The sequence below is a fragment of the Acartia tonsa genome, chromosome 7 (assembly GCF_053477335.1).
Source record: "Acartia tonsa isolate MP-2025a chromosome 7, ASM5347733v1, whole genome shotgun sequence".
Lineage (NCBI taxonomy): Eukaryota > Metazoa > Arthropoda > Copepoda > Calanoida > Acartiidae > Acartia > Acartia tonsa.
Genome location: NC_137266.1, coordinates 7432294 through 7452309, shown reverse-complemented (window position 1 = coordinate 7452309; position 20016 = coordinate 7432294). Strand labels below are relative to the sequence as shown.

General features: G+C 32.1%; 1 protein-coding gene across 9 annotated transcripts in view; it reads left to right on the top strand.

Annotated features, from left to right (window-relative positions):
• The window catches only part of Myo10A (unconventional myosin 10A), a 113803-nt gene that overhangs the window by 11879 nt on the left and 81908 nt on the right, over positions 1-20016 (top strand). For all 9 annotated transcript variants that reach the window (XM_080167378.1, XM_080167377.1, XM_080167374.1 and 6 more), the window contains exons 3-7: positions 2848-2913; positions 6673-6833; positions 11101-11186; positions 16916-17022; positions 19702-19802. In XM_080167378.1, coding sequence (XP_080023504.1) covers positions 2848-2913; positions 6673-6833; positions 11101-11186; positions 16916-17022; positions 19702-19802 — 521 coding nt within the window. The remainder of the gene's footprint in view (positions 1-2847; positions 2914-6672; positions 6834-11100; positions 11187-16915; positions 17023-19701; positions 19803-20016) is intronic.

Below are 20016 nucleotides of genomic sequence, written 5' to 3'. Positions count from 1 at the left end.
ATAAACCTTCCAAGAACCTATGAAAAGCTACCCAGTGAAGGAAAACCATATCGGTTCAGCGGTTAGCGAGATCCTTCGGTACAGACAAACACACAGACAGAGATACTGTTACTTTTGTATAAGGATAAATAAATAATTTGGTTATTTTTGCTAATAAAAAATCGTTGTATTGTTGGTTTTCAATGAATCCCAATGGCATAGCTGACAAAAAGTGTGCCTAAGTAATTATCTCTAGCCAAAGTCAATCATTTATAAGAGCTATTTATCGCATGGTATTCTAGACATCTTTTCTTGGATATTAAAATGATAAAATATAAGATTAAGACCAGTTTGTATAGACCCGAGGGGCCGAAGGCCCGAGCTACGAAACTGGTATAAATCTTTTATTTTTTATTTAAATATTCGTGGAAATTTTTCTGTAATACTTGCTATGCATGATTTCTCAGTATGGCTGAGAACTAGTTCTTATCCAGCAGATATTAATCGGTTTCGAAGTCATTCTGGAAAGTCATAACAGAAAAGATTTTTTATTATCTTTTTATTTGTATACCAAAGTTTTATTTAAAAGTTCTTGAATAGAACACTAGCAGAGCTATCCGTTACGATTCTCAGAAAGACGTAACGATGGACAAATCCAAAAATAATGTGCGCTCTTTTTCATAAAAACTATGATATTTAGAATGTCTGTTGTCTAAGTATATTTTATGATTTGCTTTGATGACATTGAAAGTAATATGTTGACAAAAAGCAAACATGTCCTTGTGAAAAAAAGCAAAGTGGCGTCTATAATTTTTAGCGCTAAGAAAATACTAATACTAATTGATAGGTACATTGCTTTGATTCTAAGGCGGGTGGTTGTGTTATGAATCGATATATTATTACTTGGATATTGCTCTAAGTTTTCATGTACTCTAAATAATGGATACTTACAGCTGGCTGTAATAACGATACCCCTCCCATCCCACTGAATGAAAGAACTGACCAATAAAGGAGATCCATAAAAGCAACATTAATTGAGATAAAGTTTCCCCTATTCTATTCCACGTATTCTATATCTATTAATGTAGCTAACCCAAAAACCTTAATAACTTTACTAAAAATGTTTTATTTCTGGAAACTAGCTCAGAAGTTGCTATTCTTGACCAAATTGTACAATTTAGAATGTGTGGAAGTGAATGCACACTAAGTGATATATTGGTATAAGACAATAGCCGTTTGATTTATGTACATCCCCCAATGATGATACACAAAATTGCCCCTTCTGTATATTACAATTAATGGTTCAAGCGTTTTTACACTGGAAATTCAATTCAAGTCCCCAATGTTGTTAAGCCAGCCAATAAGAAAAGATTAACACAAAACTTTGGGAACTAATGTAATGAACAGCCCAATGTCCTCTCCCACCCTGATGAGCACCGCAGACGGCTGCCGAGCCCAGCCGTTAAGTATATTTTGCATGGATTCCACGAAGTCATTTTGTATGCAGAAAAAAAAACTGCAAGACTTAATTGCCATGGATAATTTCTTTACGCTTTCGTCACGGATTTATGATTGGATTGTATAAAAATAAATAGTAATGAGAAGTTTAAGATTAGTATTTTCTGCTAATGCGATGGGAGTTGGACAAACACTGATTAAATTATATTAGGGAAAGCATGTTCTTTGAAAAGGCAAAAAAGTGCTGATATCAAAAGTTTCATTTCGAATTTAAAAGTAGAGCTTTTATTAAATCAAGCGACTACGCCTCTAGAGGCCTCTTAAGGTGGGGGAGGGGGGGGGGGGGGAGGGGGGTACAAACATACAGATAGACAGACCGATAGACAAAAAGAAGACAAACATCCTGTTACTTATATAAAAGGATTATTATCTAAAATATCTATCCATGTCACTGGTAACGTTCTGCTGCCGTGCTAATGTCATTTTTTATTTACTCCAGAGTATAATTATCGTATTTCCACGGGTGTCCTACCAATTCAGCAAAATGTGTCATATTTTCGCAAAATACACAATAAGTATCTATAATACAAAGTAGAATGATGTCTGTCCGTCCGTCTGTCCCCTAAGATCTCGGTAACCACTGAACCGATCAAATTCTTATCTTCAGGGAATATACCTACTGGTTTTAGGCTATTTTCTTAGGGGGTGGGACACCCCCAATCCGCACCCCCCCCCCCAAAAAAAAACCACCCTTTTTCTTTTTACAAATTTTATATGTAGCAGTAGGTAGCCTGTAGCAGTCCAATATTTTTTAACAAATTCTATATAGGAGGGTTGACTTCCCCTTACCTCATAGAGCGAAGCCTCTGGAGGCTAGGGGCGAATCCGATAGTAATAATTTAAAGTGAATAATTATCTATTTCTTGAAATCATAGTGGAGATTTTGTCAAATATTTAATTTTTTCCCCGGCGCCGGCTCCGAAAAAACTGAAAAACATAATGTAATTTATTAAGTAAAGTTTACTTATAATACACTATGAATTTCAATTTTCGGAGCCGACTCCTCAATTTATGTTGTTTACCATAATATATTTCATTTAAGTAAAAGTCACAATTGCGAATAAGTGCAAGTTTTGATGTTATATGTAGCAGTAATTAATATGCGGATATTATAACTTTTGCTGAAATGATTTAACACCACTTTCATTAAATAAAAATAATAATGCACTTTGCTTTTTAAGCCTTTCCATCAATATTAAATTAATTTAGCTTCGTGATAATCTTACAAAACTTATTGTTTATTAAAGAATGTGTAACCAATTATTTTTTTGTCTTAATTATTGCTTTAAAGAGACCTTATTTTATTATTTTTATTTGTAAATCCATTTTAATCATATTGTTTTATTATAGGTTATAACAGTTCAAGCCATGATCAACAATGTTCCTAAAACATTCACCCTCAACAATCTCTCTTCGGTAAGTAGAGTTTTCACTCCTTTGATTAGCGATTGTTCTTGTTGTTTAAATATTTTGAACTACAGTGTGTTTGTTTTCTATGAAACATAAGTATTGCTTAATTTACCCCACTTACAATTTACAGAAATTGATAAGCAATATCTTTTTTTCTTAACTGTTTTTAGGAAGTTTTATAAATAAAAAAAATTCAACAAATTATGCCTTAAAAACCTGTTTTTCCATAACATATTATTTTGGAAATATTAGATTTTGTGATAATTAATAAGTATTTTTTTTAAATACTAAAATTTTATCGAGATTGAGATAAGTATACAACAATAAATAACAACCCCCTCAAAATAAAAAGCTTAAATATGGAATATGAAACTAAATACATTATTAATTTAGTTAGATATTTGTTATTTAAATTAACTATTAAACTACAATAAAAATAAAGTTTAATTACGTAATTTTAAATCTATTAGAAGAAAAATGAAATATAAAGTAAAATATTTAAGATTGTAACGTTTAAAAACAGTTTAAATGAGTCAACATAGGTTTATATATAGTAATTTAAAATATTTACAAAACATGTTATTACTGTACTTTAGATAGCGATTCTACTATTTTGTGTTTTGAATAGGTTGATCATATTATATCATGTTCCCTTTTAAAGCGACATTTTCTGCCTTTATTTTTTTTTACAAAGTGCTTTATTTGTGCTAGTCTTTTAAATATGCAAGGCAATGGCCAATTAATTTGATTTTGCCATTTAGACTGAAGAGGGTACAATGTTTTAAGTAATACATTTCTAAATAAATTCTATGAAGAAAATGACTTTATAAATTAGTTTGCCTTCTTTACATATTGGTTCTTTTTAACTGTTACTAGCTGCACCTCTTATTGGTACAATTGTCCTTGTTAAAGTTGCAAAGGTTAACCAAAAAGGGCGGAATCAAAATATAGATTCAACAAAAATATTCATTAGTTAGGCAACATTGTATAGATTATTATCTTATTTCATACATTTTTTTGTTTTTTTTTATTTCTTTTATTTAGCCTTAAAATGTCTAATATTAATAAAAATTATGAAAAGCTTTAAAATATCTCTTGAAAACTACTGTATAATCTTTCTGTCCGTTTGTCTCTCCCTTCATTTTCCCTTTTTCTTATGTTTTGTATAATCTTATTCTTCCTGTCCTATTAATTTTACAGTTAATAAGATATATTTATTGTTTGATTTAAAATATTTTACTCGACAGTATAGATAATCTTTATATAAAAATTCAGCCGTGTATCTTGAACAGCGGCCGAGCAAATCCCGTTTCCTCATTACCAAAGCTTTTTATAGTGCATTTAGAAATGTTGTCATACTAGCCTACCATTGGTCAATTAAAATATATACTGGCCTGCTATTGGTAATTTAGTCTGTGTTTTGGCCTATCATTGGTCATTTGTTTATAGGCACTATAAAGGGCTTTCTCATTACTGTTCCTTATTGACAGGTAGACGGACTTACAGACGGATTGGCGGATGGACGGACAGACTATGTAAGGAATCCCTTATTATAGAGTAGCTTTACTACTAAAACTAAAAGAAAAGACACTAGGAAGTAAGGAATGGCTATCTGTATTATATTTAATCAATGTTTAACAATGTATTGTTTTCTTATAATGTACATTACATGGCAATAATTATTTGATCATTGATATAATCTTTAGTAAAACTTTAAGGATATCTAAAACATTGAAGAAGTTTTTGGGTTCTTTTACACAGAGTGCGTGTTGAGCAATGATAATCCCTCGTGTTTTTGAATAAATTGAAAACAAAGAGGTTTTTCTTCTTCCTATGCTTAACCACTGCGGCGGTGGTTCTTAACCCTACATGGCCCTAACCTGCAATGCTTTGACCCTGCAGGGTTAACCAGTACCCTATTTTACTAATTTCCTTACTCCTTTAAATACAGAGCTCCTAGATGCTTGGAGCGCAGCTGCTAATAAAGTAATAAACAAACAAACGAAAAACTACACCCAAAAAGGGTTTCAGTGAATTATAAAAAAAGATAGGTGGTGAAAGAATAACAAAAACATATTTTATGCTTTTCAAGCCTCGCATACCTAATTCATTCAATTTACTTTGATTTTTAGCCCAAACTGAAAAAATATAAAATGTACAATCCCAAATTCTTATTGTCGGTCTTCGTTAATTTTTTACTTGATTGTCCTTGAACATTTCTGTGTAAATGATCAACATTTTTCCTTCATTTTCTTTACAACTTCTGTCATATTTCTCACGGAATCTTCAAAAACTTTTTTTTTCTTTTTTAAAGTAAAGCTTTTCTTTAGATGGGGCCTGTAAGAAATTTTAAGTAATTTTAGACGAAAAAGATGATCATGTAATTATATTTTTTTTGGCCTAATATCAAAATTGAATTATTACATCATTGATTAACCTAACAAATTAATTAAAAGATTTTGAGTTTGGAGATTGTTTTCAATTTCAACTGATAATAAAATTAACAAGGATGACAACATCCATAAAAGCGAAGCACTGAAACGGTAGGACAAACGGACATTGACACTTGTATAGTGTCAGAACTGAATAATCATAATATAAATGTATAAGAGTCAAAGCAAATTTGTAAGTAAAAATTGTTGAAAAACTGCTTGATTCAGGATAATGTTTATGGACATACTTACATTTTTAGGACTTGATTATAGAGTTACTTCGCTTTTTACATTATACTTTGTTGTCCCAGGAATCAATATACCAAAAATTAGATCAATTGGATGATTAGATCACATAAAAATTTGTTGTTAAAAGTAAAAAATCAACATGTGAAAAATGGACGTACGGACATTTTGGTGATGATTATAGAGTTGCTATGCTTTCTAAATCGTACCTAACTACTAAAGAAATCACCATGCAAAATTTGAAATCGATAGGACAATTCTAATATGCCTAAATTAACGAAAAAAGCTATCTATCTCGGACGGACGGACGTACGTATGGACGGAAGGACCGACCCTTATTATAGAAAAGCTTCGCTTTAAAAAGTATTTACATCTATTTCTTATTTAAAAGCTTTGCCTTGATGCATGTTACCATCCTTATATTTTTTCTCCATCTCCTAAGTTTCATATAATTCTATATTATATTGTATGTAACATGAGTTTAAATTGCAGGGAACTAATTTTAAAAGCGTTGGGAAATTTAAACGTATTTTTCTTTTCACGTAAGGGTCTTTTTAAATTAATTTATAAAAGGTTCTATCGAATTTTTTGATTGAATTCATAATGACTTCGAAACTGAAGGATTTGAACCAGTTCTCATGCAAACTGAAAAATCTTGTATTATATTACAATTTTTACGAATACTAAAAAAGTCATAATACAAATACAAGTTTTGTTACCACAGACCCTCGTCCCCTTGGTATTGCTAATATTTTATTTTATAGCTTCGATTTAATGATGCAGTCATCCTTGTTATATAATATTTTTTATGTACTAGTTGATTTGCCCATAGGAGAGGGTGGCGAAGGTTAGGAAAATAGCCAAAAACCTCTTAAAGATATTCTTCACTAAAAAGTATAACCAATTTAGACAGTTGTTTTCTGAGATCATAAGTTACAGACAAAAAAACCTATTTCATTTTTATAAATAAGTCTTGACAAGGTTTTAGGCTATTTTTAAGCCCGTCCATATCCTTTCGAATATACAGTCACTAGATGCTAGGTGCGCAGCCGCTATTTACTTTATTTTATAGGATATTTATTTATAGGTGCGGAAACGCGAGGATCTGGGTAAATCCGGGGTGGAGGATATGGTGACCCTGAATGACCTGAACGAGGCCAGTGTCCTCTGGAACCTGAGGCTCAGATATGATTCTAACCTGATCTATACCTATACTGGCAGCATTCTGGTCGCTGTTAATCCATACAGGTATTGTTCTTAAATCATAATTGTATTCTTATATAAAAGTAACAGGATGTGTGTCATTGAACCGATATGGTTCTACATTACAGAGAAGCTTTTCATATAATGGTTTATAACTTTTTTTAGGGAGGGTTTTACCACCCTTATAAAATATTTTTTTTTTAAATTGAAATTAAAAGTAACCGCCCTATCAGAGTGCTCCTAGAGGCCTCGATAAAGAGTTTTAAAATTCAGACTTGTACCTAAATATCTGATTCATTTATTATAATTTTTGGATTTTTATTTTAAAACAAATAAATTAATAAAAATTTTTAGTATAATTTTTGGTTTCATAGATAATTAATTTTATATATAACATACCAAATGCATTGTTAACCCTTAACGGTCGGGGGGGGGGGGGGCGTTGAACGCCCCCCCATCCGGTTTTTTCTATCTCATTTTCTGTGTGTGAAAGATAAAGAGCCCAAACTGCTTGACTTTTTAAGTATGGGTATGACACATAACTGAGAGTTGAAATTTTTTGAATATCTCCATCCTGGCGGGCACAGGATGCCAGCAAACCTGGCAGGGTCATCCAGGTAAAGAGCAAAAATATTTTTTTTTGACTAAAACAAAGCATTTTATCATACCAAAATATTAAAAAATCCTCTAGTAGTACATCCTTATATAAAATAAAGGTGTTCAAGTCACTTTCAGGTTCCAGGCATGATCCTGCAGGTCCTGATCCTCCAGGTCTCCAGAAATCTTTAAAAGGCTCCTGTGGCCGCAATTTTTGACTTAGAGACTTCAAATTTTAAACTTAAGCTTTTCTAACATGTCTACATAACGTATTACAATTTCATGAAGATCCGCCGTCGTTTTCCCGCCGACCGACGACTGCGGCGGCTAGCAGCTGCCAAGTACAGCTGCGGCCGCTGAAATTTATATTTTGATATTTCTAATGTAAAATTTACATAAAGATAAACATTTTCTGGAAAAAAAATTTTCTTCTAGCTTCAAAAATAAGAAAATTACAGCCGTTTGAAATTTTTAAGTAAAAAAAGACCTAAACACAAAGGTTGTTAAATAAAAGGGTGAAGGAAGCGAAAATTGACTTAGACTTATAAAAGGTCGGAAATTCATTATCAAACAGAGGACTTGCACAAAAAAATTTAGCCCTCTAGCTCTAATAGGAACTGAGATAATAAGGGGGGGCGTTGAACGCCCCCCCCCCCCCCGACCGATTAAGGTGCGGCAAGGGGCCCGACTGTAAAGGGTTAATAAATACTACATTACAACTGTATCATAATAAATGGTATTTAAAATGCAGTTTTGGTAGATTTTATTTTTATTATTGTTATTAAATGTGACTTATGTATTATGGATTATTTGCTAATTTTAGGGGTAAAGTAATAACTTTTTTAGTCATATGATTTTTCAATTGAAAAGTAATTTTCAGGGATCTTAAGGGATATGACAATTGATGAAAAATCTGTATGCAAATTCCCAATGATATAAAATAAAATTACCCTAAATAATAAATTATGGGTTGAAAATTTTGGACATTATTGAAGCAACCAATTAAAACAGTTTTTTTAACCAAAATATAAGATTAAGTGGTTTTAAAACTTTGGATACCAGCTTAAATCACAGTACAATTCAAAAGGTTTTAATATAGATATTCATTTAACCTCATATACCTAACCATTAACCCCACAGGGTTGATTAACCCGGGTTGCATGGTCTACAGATTTCCAACTTGAATAAAAAAGTAAATGCTCATTGGTGGTTGTAATGGTTTTGTACATTTTGATATTCTTCAAATAGCCTCATTAGTCAGTAAAGAATAATTATAATAGTAATGCTGTATATGCTCTACAGTAAAGGCAGTGAAAGGTGAAAACTTTCTTTTTTCATTTTAGATTCTTAATAATATTTTTAACAATACTACCCTCCAGTAGTACAACCTTATTGGTGGTAAATTGTAAACACTGTTATTATGAACTGGCCAATTGAGATTAAGTGACCATTCCCAAAAGTTTAAACCAACAAATGAGAGAAAGTATCTTTTTTACTTTGGAGACAGTATTATTTAGATCCCAATGTTTTCTTTCTTCCTTGATAAAAGCAATATTATGGTAAATAAGTTTCCTAAAAGAACCAATCAAACTGTACAAAAAGTTAGTTTCTATCATTGATCATGAAAAAGTATTAAATTTAGTGAAAATTAGGGATCTTAGGGGATAAAGCAATAGGTGAATATTATACCTTACCAATGATGATAAACAAAATCAAACCTTCTGTAGAAAAAAATTATTTATTGCAAAATTTTGACAGTGCTAATTTGGAACCAACCAATCAAAATTCAAAGTACCCAAAGTCTTACAATCTAGACTAAAATAACAGAGTTATGAAATTTTGGTTACCAATGTAATTTACAGTCCAATGTCCCCTCCCTCTCTGGTGAAAATTAAGTGTGTGGTATCGTGGTTTATATGTGTAAGTTTGTACTTTTTTTTATTGCATTTGTTCGAAAATTCTATATTTAAAATTATATTTAAACTAAATATTTAAGTTATATTTGAACTTTTAAGAGGTTGGGAGTTTTATATCTATATTTCCGTTAATATTTGACTCTAGAGAGACTTTATCTTCTTTTCAGAGAAGCCTTATCATTGTTAATTGTCCCTAAAGGCTAAGTGTCATGTGTGACGTCATACAAATAGTCCATTATACATAACTTTTTTATGGGTTTCCTTTCTCACTTCTCGACTCCTCTCATCCCTCCTATTTTTATGACGTCACACATAAAACTTTCAAGTTTCACCTAACGGTCTAGAATCCCGTGTGGGTCAACTTAAAAGGAAACCACATGCACAATATTATTCATGCCCCAATTTTTTTTGTGGATTTGCCCTTTTCAAAGGAATGTCACCATCTTAAAATTCCAGGGCTCGGCAACCGCGTGTGTCAGCCGCGTGTAAGCCTCAGTGAAATAGTCATATTACAACTTTAAAATTCAGCTAGATGTGCAAATCTTTTCATAATTTTATTATTTTCACACAAGCGGGATTAAATTTGAGGCTTATTCGCGGCTGAGGCGCGGCTGCCGAGCCCTGTAAAATTCCTTCCTTGCATTCCATATAAATTATAATCCTTGCATTTGATCAGGGAGGGAGAGGACATTAGAAGTGTAAATAATCATGGTACCCAAATAATTGAAATTACGTTAAGGCTTAAACTTTGGTAACTTTTATTAAAGCTTGAAACTAGCACAATCCAAAATCTATAACTGATAATTTTAATCTATAGAAGGGGTGATTTTGTTTACTTTCATCATTGGGGACATCAATTTATCGTCCATTGTATTATCCCTCAAGAATCCTGCATATTACTGTAGTTAAATGTCAACTAACAAATAAGCAAGTATGACATGATATATGGATGTTGTCATCCTTGTAACATTTGTCATAAAAATATTTGAATGAAACCCTAGAGGTTTAATAACTGTATCTCCCCATCGCACTGTCCTTGTGTCGACTTGTTATTGGATCATTGAAATTCAACCAATGGTGTGGTGTGTATTAACACAGCCAAGAAGCAGAAAACTATTTGGTAGCAGACGAATAAGGTCATTAAAAAGGAAAGGAGGTAGTTAGCTGTACATACATTTATACAATAGATCTGTTATAATAATAGTATCTGCCTATCTATCTATATTTTTCTCTTTAACCTATTAGATTAAAACAATTAAAAATGTTTGACATCTTTGGACTTGATCAAGTGTCTATGTACAAAAACAAAATATAGTTTCTGCCTATCTATTATCTAATAGATTATAATAATTTAGAATGTTTGAAATCTATGAATTAGATCAAGTGTGTATGTACAAAATATGAATATAGTTTTTGCCTATCTATCTATCTTTTTTTCTCTTTAACCTAATAGATTATAATAATTTAGAATGTTTAACATCTATGGATTAGATCAAGTGTCTATGTACAAAATATGAATATAGTATCTGCCTATCTATCTATTTTCACTTTAACCTAATAGATTATAACAACTAAGAATGTTTGAAATCTATGAATTAGATCAAGTGTCTATGTACAAAAACAAAATATAGTATCTGCCTATCTATCTATATTTTTCTCTTTAACCTAACAGATTAAAATAATTTAGAATGTTTGAAATCTATGAATTAGATCAAGTGTGTATGTACAAAATATGAATATAGTTTTTGCCTATCTGTCTATCTTTTTTCTCTTTAACCTAACAGATTAAAATAATTTAGAATGTTTGACATCTATGGACTGGATCAAGTGTCTATGTACGAGAATCAAATAATTGGAACTCTGCCCCCACATCTGTTTGCTGTTGGTAAGTGTGTTTACAAAGGGGGGAGGCGGATGTGCCACTTTTTGAAACCAAAACTAAAAGACAACAAAGGAACTCGACTAAAAAAGAGTTACAGGTCTGAGATTTTGCATGGCAGTTGCTTTATAGGGGTACAATATGGAACTGTGAAGAAACGGCGGCGCAACTGCCGAAAACCGCCGTTTCCCGCCGAATTTTTTTTTTGCAATTTCTCGGCGGTTTTCGGCGGTTGCACCGCCGTTTCTTCACTGTTCCATATTGTAACCCTATAAAGCAACTGCCATGCAAAATCTCAGACCTGTAACTCTTTTTTTAGTTGAGTTCCTTTGACTTTTAGTTTTGGTTTCAAAAAGTGGCACATCCGCCTCCCCCCTTATTGAAAAATAACAGGATGCCTGTTTCTTTGTCTGTCAAAGGATCTCGCTATCCGCCGCGCTGTAACAATATTTTTGTCTTTACAGCTTCTTATAGGTCCAGGTAAGTTATATTACTATTTTTGGGAGAGTACCGTCACACTCTTAAGAGAATCGTCTCTGAAACCCCCCACCCCAAATTTTTCTTACTTTTTCTTGTAAAATCTTTAATTAAAAGTGGAGGGCTGACTAAACTACCCTCTTCCCTCAAGTATAAAACAATATATTCTCTAGAGGCGTAGCCGCTAGCGACAAGGTAATCGTTATGAAATTCAGAATTTAAATTCGAAGCAGGCATTACCAATTAATCAGTATAATTAATGTATACTTGATTTTAAGCCTTTTTATGAAACAACCTGACGCATTCCATTATATTTATTGACTACTATTGATTAAGACATACGTGTATTTAACTTACCAAAGAATTTGTTTGTATAAATACATATCTTACTTTCTAAATTTCCGGGGCTAAAAAGGGGTTCATATTTCCAATGCATGTATTGTGCGTAGAGCAGCTACCTTACAAATATAGTAAGTCCGTTATTACGTTACTCCGCCAGAGAACGTAAGTAAATTGAATATATATTCCTGGGTTAGAAAATACATTGCTCTTCATTTGCATTTTGTAACCAGGAGGTGGCCTAAAAATAGTTTTAAACCACCCTAAGACCTAACTATGAAAATAAGATAGCCTAAAACCATATGTGGGCCTAAAAGAAGCTTCCCTAAAGTGGTCAGTGATTATTTAAATGTTAAGCTGGAGACAAGAAATGTCTTACCACTTATCAATGCTCCGCTCCTTATGATTATAATTGTCCTTGTATTGTTTAAAAATAGCGAGGTGCTAAATTGCTAAAAATGCTAGAGGCATTTTTGCAACATCATTTGTTTGAATAAGCTATGCAACTTTTTTTTTGTTTTTTAAATGAATTGACATATATGTATATTTAGGTGGGAGGGGAAAATTACACTGGTACCAAAAGTTTTATAAGAATGTTTACTAAAAATTATGGGTGTTTTTATTGAATTGTGAATGGTTGGTTCCAAATTATTAGTGTCGAACTTTCCATTTAATAATTTTAATTTTTAGAAGGGGTGATTTTATTTATTATCAATGGGGAGGTATCTTCAGTTGTCTTATCTCTTAATAAGAAAGCCATAACTTTTTTGATAGAAAAGCGAAAGAATCAAAGGTTGAGCGGTTATCGAGATTTTTTGGTACAGATGAACACACACATACATGATAAAAAACATCCTGTTACTTTTAAAACACTTGAATAGCCCTTTCTCTCTGCAAGTCAGTGTATACCAAAGCCTTTGAATTGATTTTCAAGTATGGCTTCGATTCCGATTAATATCGGCTGGATTAAAACCGGTTCTTAGCCATACTGAAAAATCATGTAAAGCATCGTATTACAAATAATTTTCCTCAATTATTGAAATAAACTTTTTGTAAGTTCAGGTCTCCAGCCCCTCGGGATTAAAAAAACTGATTTTAATCTTATAATGTTTTATTTGAATACCTGCGGAAAGCTGTCTATAATACGATGCAATAGATAACTATTCTGCAACTATGTTTTTCTTCGATATCTCTTTGTTAATAATGATAATGAATAATTACTGTACATTTTATCATTAAGAAAAATAGCAATTCATACTATTTAAAAATAGTATTAATTGTAATTTATCGCATCGTATTACAAAAGCTTAGATAGTAAAACGATAAATTACATAAATAATTTCAATTTTTCTAGCCCCTAGGGGCCGAAGGCCTGGGCTAATAAAACTGGTATTAATATTGTATTTTTTTTATTTTCTATTAGTAGAAAATTGTCTGTAATACGATTATATACATGATTTTTCAGAATGGCAAAGAACCTATTCTAATACAGCGGATAATAATCGGTTTCGAATCCTTACTGGAATAGTTATTTCTTGCATCGTATTATAAACGGCTTTCCGTGGATATAGAAAGTACAATTATGAGATTAAAACTATTTTTTTTTAGCCCCGAGGTGCCGAAGGCAACGGCTAAAAAACTGGTTTTAATCTTATGATTGTACATTTCTATATTCGTAGAAAGCTGGATATAATACGATGCTAGACATAGTTTTTTTTCGTATGGATGAAAACCGGTTCCTATCCACCGGATTCGAATGAATACGAGAAAAATAATTATGCACATTACCCAGGAAGGAAGTAGACAATGTTCCATAAATTGTAATGTATCATTGGGGAGGTACAAAATGTTGTCGTCCATTGTCCTATCCCTTGAGATCTGTGCATACATACTTTTACACCTACATAAACACTAAATCACACCCTCGTCAATACAGAAAAGATTGTTTTAACGCATAATCATTTTGGTGTTCGATCTCATCAACAAAAATGTTATACACAGCATAAAGTTTATTATTTTAGTAGGGAATCTATTCATGTGTATGTGTATCTGTCATTCAAATTTCGTTTTAACTATTATTTTTTCTTTATTGTTCTAATTTTCTGTATTAGTCTCTCTTTCATATTTTTTCTCAATCTATCTTTCCATCTCCTCTCTCTCTTTCATTGCTCTCTCCTTCTCTCTTTTATTCATTCTCTCTCTCCTTCTCTCTTTTATTTTATCTCTCTCTCTTTCTATCTATCTCTTTATGACAAAATCATCCTTGTTTTAAATAAAGTTATTCTGGAAGGAAACATTGAATTATAAATTACCCTGGTACCCAAAGTTTTATAATTCAGTGCTCTTATTCGTTGGCTTTAAAACTTTGGGTCAAAACTGTAAATCCAATAACTTTAATCTACAAGAGGAGTAATTAAAATCATCATGAATTTTAATGATTAATATTTTTTACTATTTTTGTTAAAAAAAAGGTTTATGTGGTAGTGATAGAAGACCTCCCTTCATAATATGATGTGTTTAGCTATATTCCGGAAGAAACAAAAAGAATCGTTGGCAAAATATTGTGCATATTGTGAATGTTTTCACACATTTACTAAATATGCCTTTAGGAATAATTGAATTGTGTGTCATCTTAATGGACAAAAAATCTATATACATCCCCAATGATAAACCAAAATACCACTTTTGTAGAAAAAAATTATTGGTTAAAATGTTTGGACACGTCTAGTTTGAACCAACCAATCAACATTATATCAAGCAAACCAATAGGAAAATTAGTTTCTAAAACTTTGGGTACCATTGCATTTACAGTACAATTTACGCTCCCTCCCTGGTAAATTAAAGAAATCAGAGGTGGATTCTTAAAAAATCTGTAGTTCAAAACTATTGTTCAAAAAGAATTGACACTGCTAATTTGTACTGTACAATTTTTTTTAAGAATCCACCTCAGTACAAATTAGCAGTGTCAATTCTTTTTTAACAATAGTATTGAACTACAGAAGGGGATTTTTTGTTTATCATCATTGCCCATTTTCCTATCTCTTAGAATTCCTGTATAATAACCACACCAAATTTTAAGTATTCTAATGTTTTATTGGCTATTTTCCTGAAATATCAATTTTGTATAAACATATTTCGCACTAACGTCCATAAAGGTATTGTGCCATAGTCGTTGTCATGAATGAAATGATGTTCGATCATAACCGCTGTTTATTGCACTAGTCCCCAAAGTTTTATAATAATGTTTTCTTATTCGTTGGTTTAGCAACATTGGGGACTTTCATTAAATTCTGTAATTTGAGTGTCCCAATCGTTTTAACCACTAATTGTAATCTACACAAGAAGTAATTTTGTGTAACTTCAATGGGGGTGGTAAATCAATTTATCGGCCATTGACATATCCCGTTAGTTGCATAAGTACGGTAAATTATTACAATAGCATTGTCAAACCTTCTCTTATATTTTCACTATTGCGATATGCACTAGTTGGCTGTATGACAATTTTGCGTTTGTGATGTCACATCGTGGAGTAAGTAATATATATTTTGACCAAATATAGTCATTCTATAACCTTACCCTTATTTGTTGACTTCTTTTTACAACTTCTCATATTTTCTCCTATTTTCAGAGACAATTGATATATAATTACTTGGATATCACACCTGATTTTCATGTTCTCTAATAAATTGAAACATGCAGCGGGCTTAAATAATCATTCATCCCCTTTTATCCCACCCCCTCCCCTCATTAATGTTGTCACCCTTGTATTTTGTTGGTATAATGAGACTGTTTCCTTATTCTTCCTATTGTGGTGCTTGTTGCTTGTGAGAATATTGTCCTATTGTCTTTAAGCTTTGATTCAAAGCTTGTTTTCAATTAACCCGTGTCTGTTGGTCATTCTGTCAATGCCATTCTTTTCTCTCTTTCTCTCACTATTTCCTCTCTTACTTTCTCGTTTACCCCCCCCCCCTCTCTCTCTCTTTCTCTCTCACTATCATTTACACTCTTTCTTTCTCTATTACATGGTTTGCTTTTATTGATGTTGTTATCCTTGTTTATTTAACACACAGCATGCAAATCAATGTTTTTATGTTGTTTGACTTTTTATTTGTTGTTTGTTGTCAATTTTCGTGATTTTAGTGTGTCATAAATTTTAGGTTGTATATTGGGAGGGAGGGAACAATTAGATATAAATTACACATCATTTTGTCTAAATATGTTTATTCGTGGGCTTGAAACGTTGGGTACTTTTATTAAATCCAGACGGTTGGTTCAAATTATCAGTGTTTTAACTTTTAGCTCTAGTAGCTGTGTATTCTAAGAGGGTTGGAGATAATTGCCTGAAACCATCCCAAGACTTTATTTAAGAAACAAAAAAACCTAAAAACCCTTTCTGATTTTATGTTAAGCTTCACTGAAATGGAAAACACAATTGGTTTAGTGGTTAGCAAGATCTTAACGGACAAACAAATAAACCTTACTACTTTGAACAAATAACATAGAGTGATCAACACATTTTATTTTTATTTGAGTCCAATACACAGTGTTTCATTATATAATTTTAACAATCGGTTTATAAATAAAAAGACATGGTATTTGGATGAGTACAAGATACATAATCTATAATACAAAGTAGCTTAATGTCTGTCCGTCCCTTAAGATCTCTGTAACCACTGAACCGATTGGATTCTACTCTTCAGGGATTATACTGGTCCTGTGGTGGTTTTAGACTATTTTCATGGGGGTGGGACACCCACAACCCCCCAAAAAACAAAAAATACTCCCCCCCCACCCAGTAGTACTTAATTAATTTTTTTAAAAATTATCTCATGGGCCAAAGCCCCTAGAAGCTAGAGGGTGAAGCCGCTAGTTAAATATAAATAAACAATTATAAATATATAAAATTAACTTTTTTACAGGTGCCACTGCCTACTCGCGAATGATGTCCCAGGGTGAAAACCAAGTACTGGCCATTACAGGAGAGAGTGGCGCGGGTAAAACTGAGACGGCTAAATTAATTTTACAGGTATTGTACACATCTTATAATTTGTTATTTAAAATAACATGGGAACGTATAAAGTAGCTACACTACTAATCAAAATATTTTTGTATTATTATGCCTTTCTGAAAAAAGGGTATGTTTGTCTGTCTATCCTTATATATAAGTAACAGGATGCCTTTGTGTGTCCATTTGTACCGAAGGATCTTTCTAACCGACTTGAGGCCTTTAGGGCTGCGTAGCCGCTGGTAAAAAATATTGGGTATATTTTTTATGAAAACTATTCTTGTTTAATTCTAGCTTTACTAAGTCTATAAATTGAACACAGTAATAGTGTCTGACTGATTATGACGTAACAAAAAAAATTAGCCAATGAGAGGCCGTTATTGACCAATGGTAAAATTTATAGTGGCCTCTCATTGGCTATTTTTTTTTGTTACGTCATAATCAGTCAGACACTATTACAGTGTTCCTATAAATTGAAATATTGAAGCTTAAACTTGGAACTAAACTAAGAAATTAAATATAAATCCATGCACAACTAGTAAACAATGAAACAATAAAAAAGGATGACAATGTAAATAGAAGCTCGTCAGAACTTGAAATAAATAACTGTACATTTACAAATATAGAGTAAAAAGCTAGGAATTGAAGAAAAACAAAATATACAAAATTTGGATATAAAAAGTCAAATCTAGGATTCTAATGAAGCAATACTTTCATTTTAGGAGGAACTATTCAGATGATTCGCTTACAACATAGAGTCTAATTTTCAAAATTAAATTTATGCAAACATTACTTATATAAAAAAGATATTTTATGTTTAAGTAATAAGCTTAACCTTGAGTTTCTGGAAATGATAACAAAATTGCAACGGATAGACATGCTCTAGTTGTTTAGAAGAGCTTCGATTTAAGAATGAAGAAGAATAGATTAATTAGAGCTGTTTAGTTAGTAGAATTACAATAATTAGACAGCAAAATTTGTTTTACTATGCTTCAACTATCTATATCCATAGAAATGATCAAAACAAAATGCATCTTATACCAGTCTTCGGCACCACGGGGCTATAAAACTAGTTTTAATCTCATAATTGTACTTTCTATATCCGCGGAAAGCCGTTTATAATACGATGCGAGAAATAACTAATATTATCTTTTCAGATATTTCGTATAATGGAAGGGGGGGGGTTGCTCTTTCTATGCAACTATTGCTTTGTTTATCTCTTTAAACATTAAGATATCAAAATTAAAATTAACTAGATTTATGGCTTGAAATACAAGAATTTTTTCTAAACAAAAGACAAAAAAACAAGGATTGTCTTATTCTGAAAACTGCAGCTACATAAACATTAGAACATTTTTAGATACAAAAATAAGTTTATCAATGGAGTGGTTATGTTCCCTGGTAAAAGAAATAATAACCAAAAATTTTAGCTGTTGTTTTGAATCCTACTTTCCCCATGGGGAATTGGACGGATGGACGGACAGGCAAATGGGAAAAGGAATGACGGAGACCAAAATACATAACTTTTGCACCACTTTTGACGTCATATTCTCTTTTTTAGGGTTTTTCTTTCCCACTTCTCCTCTCATCTTCTCTGACGTCACAGGAATCAAAAGTGTCACAACAGTTATGTATTTTGGTCTTCGACAAAAGATTAGATTTGCTACTATTAGGTTTTGGAGCTAACACCAATAAAATACCCTCCACCAATTCACAGTATATAATGCTTTATCCTACAAAATAATCAAAGAGCAGCTTCTCGGCAATTAATTATTACTCACCCCACAAAGAATTAAACATATTTATTGTCAACTACAGCTCTTTAAAAAGAAATGATAAAGATATTAGTTTACAAATTGTTTCACTAAATGGTTGGAAAATTATAAGATACTAGGATCTACTGACTCTGTATTCGACAGCCTAAAACCATAACAGGAACTATGTAAAGCTTACCTAAAATGGAGAAACCAACCGGTTCAGTAGTTATTGAGATCTTAAGCTTCAGACAAAAAAAACTTCATTACTTTATATGATAGGATATTGATGCCTACCCGTTCTTCTAATCACAGGACCAATAAGAATCTGCTTTTCAGAGAATATTCATACTGGTCAACAATGGTTATAGGTTTTTTTCTATCTTGGTGCCAAGTAATATATATGCTAAATCTTTTCAAACGTTATGGGGATAGGGCTGGTTATCTCCGCCCCACTCCACGGGGAATTAGACCATAAAGGCTAACGAAGCCACTTATTATAATTCATAATTTTCTAACCTGTGAGTACATTTATCTGATGGCGTGGGGTTTCAAGTGCCAAACTTAATTATTACAATTTAATTTAATATCTTTGTCTCTTTACCAAGAGTATTTGTCAAACTGGTCAGGACAATAGGGATGTGTCTATGATAGAAATTAAATCTTTTCCAGAAATGTATGATTGAAATATGTTTACAAAAGCCATTTGCCTTTTCTGTATAGTGAAGGTGGTTAAAAAATAGGATAAACCCATCCGAAGATATATCTTAAATCTTTCTTGAAGTATATAACCCGAATAGTCTTTTTTGAGATCATCATTATATCATAAAAGAATCATTTCTAAACAATTAAAAAGTTAAGTTCCATAAATAAACAGTAAGATTCATAAAGTAGAGATTTATAAAGTAGGTGTGCTTCAAAATATACTTGAATTTGTATTTTTCAGTATTTAGCAGCTGTGAATAAATCGTCCTCCAACCTCGTAACTGAGCAGATATTGGAGGCCAACCCGCTGCTGGAAAGCTTTGGTAATGCCAAGACATTGAGGTAAGCTTCTGTTTAATTTGTTTTAAATGGTGCGATGCTTACTCTTAAATTTTCTGTCGATAATTGCAACCCCCCCCCCCTGTTTCCCTTTTTCACAAAATAGTAGCAGGGGGGGGGGGGGTATTACAGGGATAATGCAATTTGGCGGTTAAATATCCATATGTGCTAATTTTATGCGGCTGTGGATTGTCGCAAAAATGTAGCTTGTCTGAAG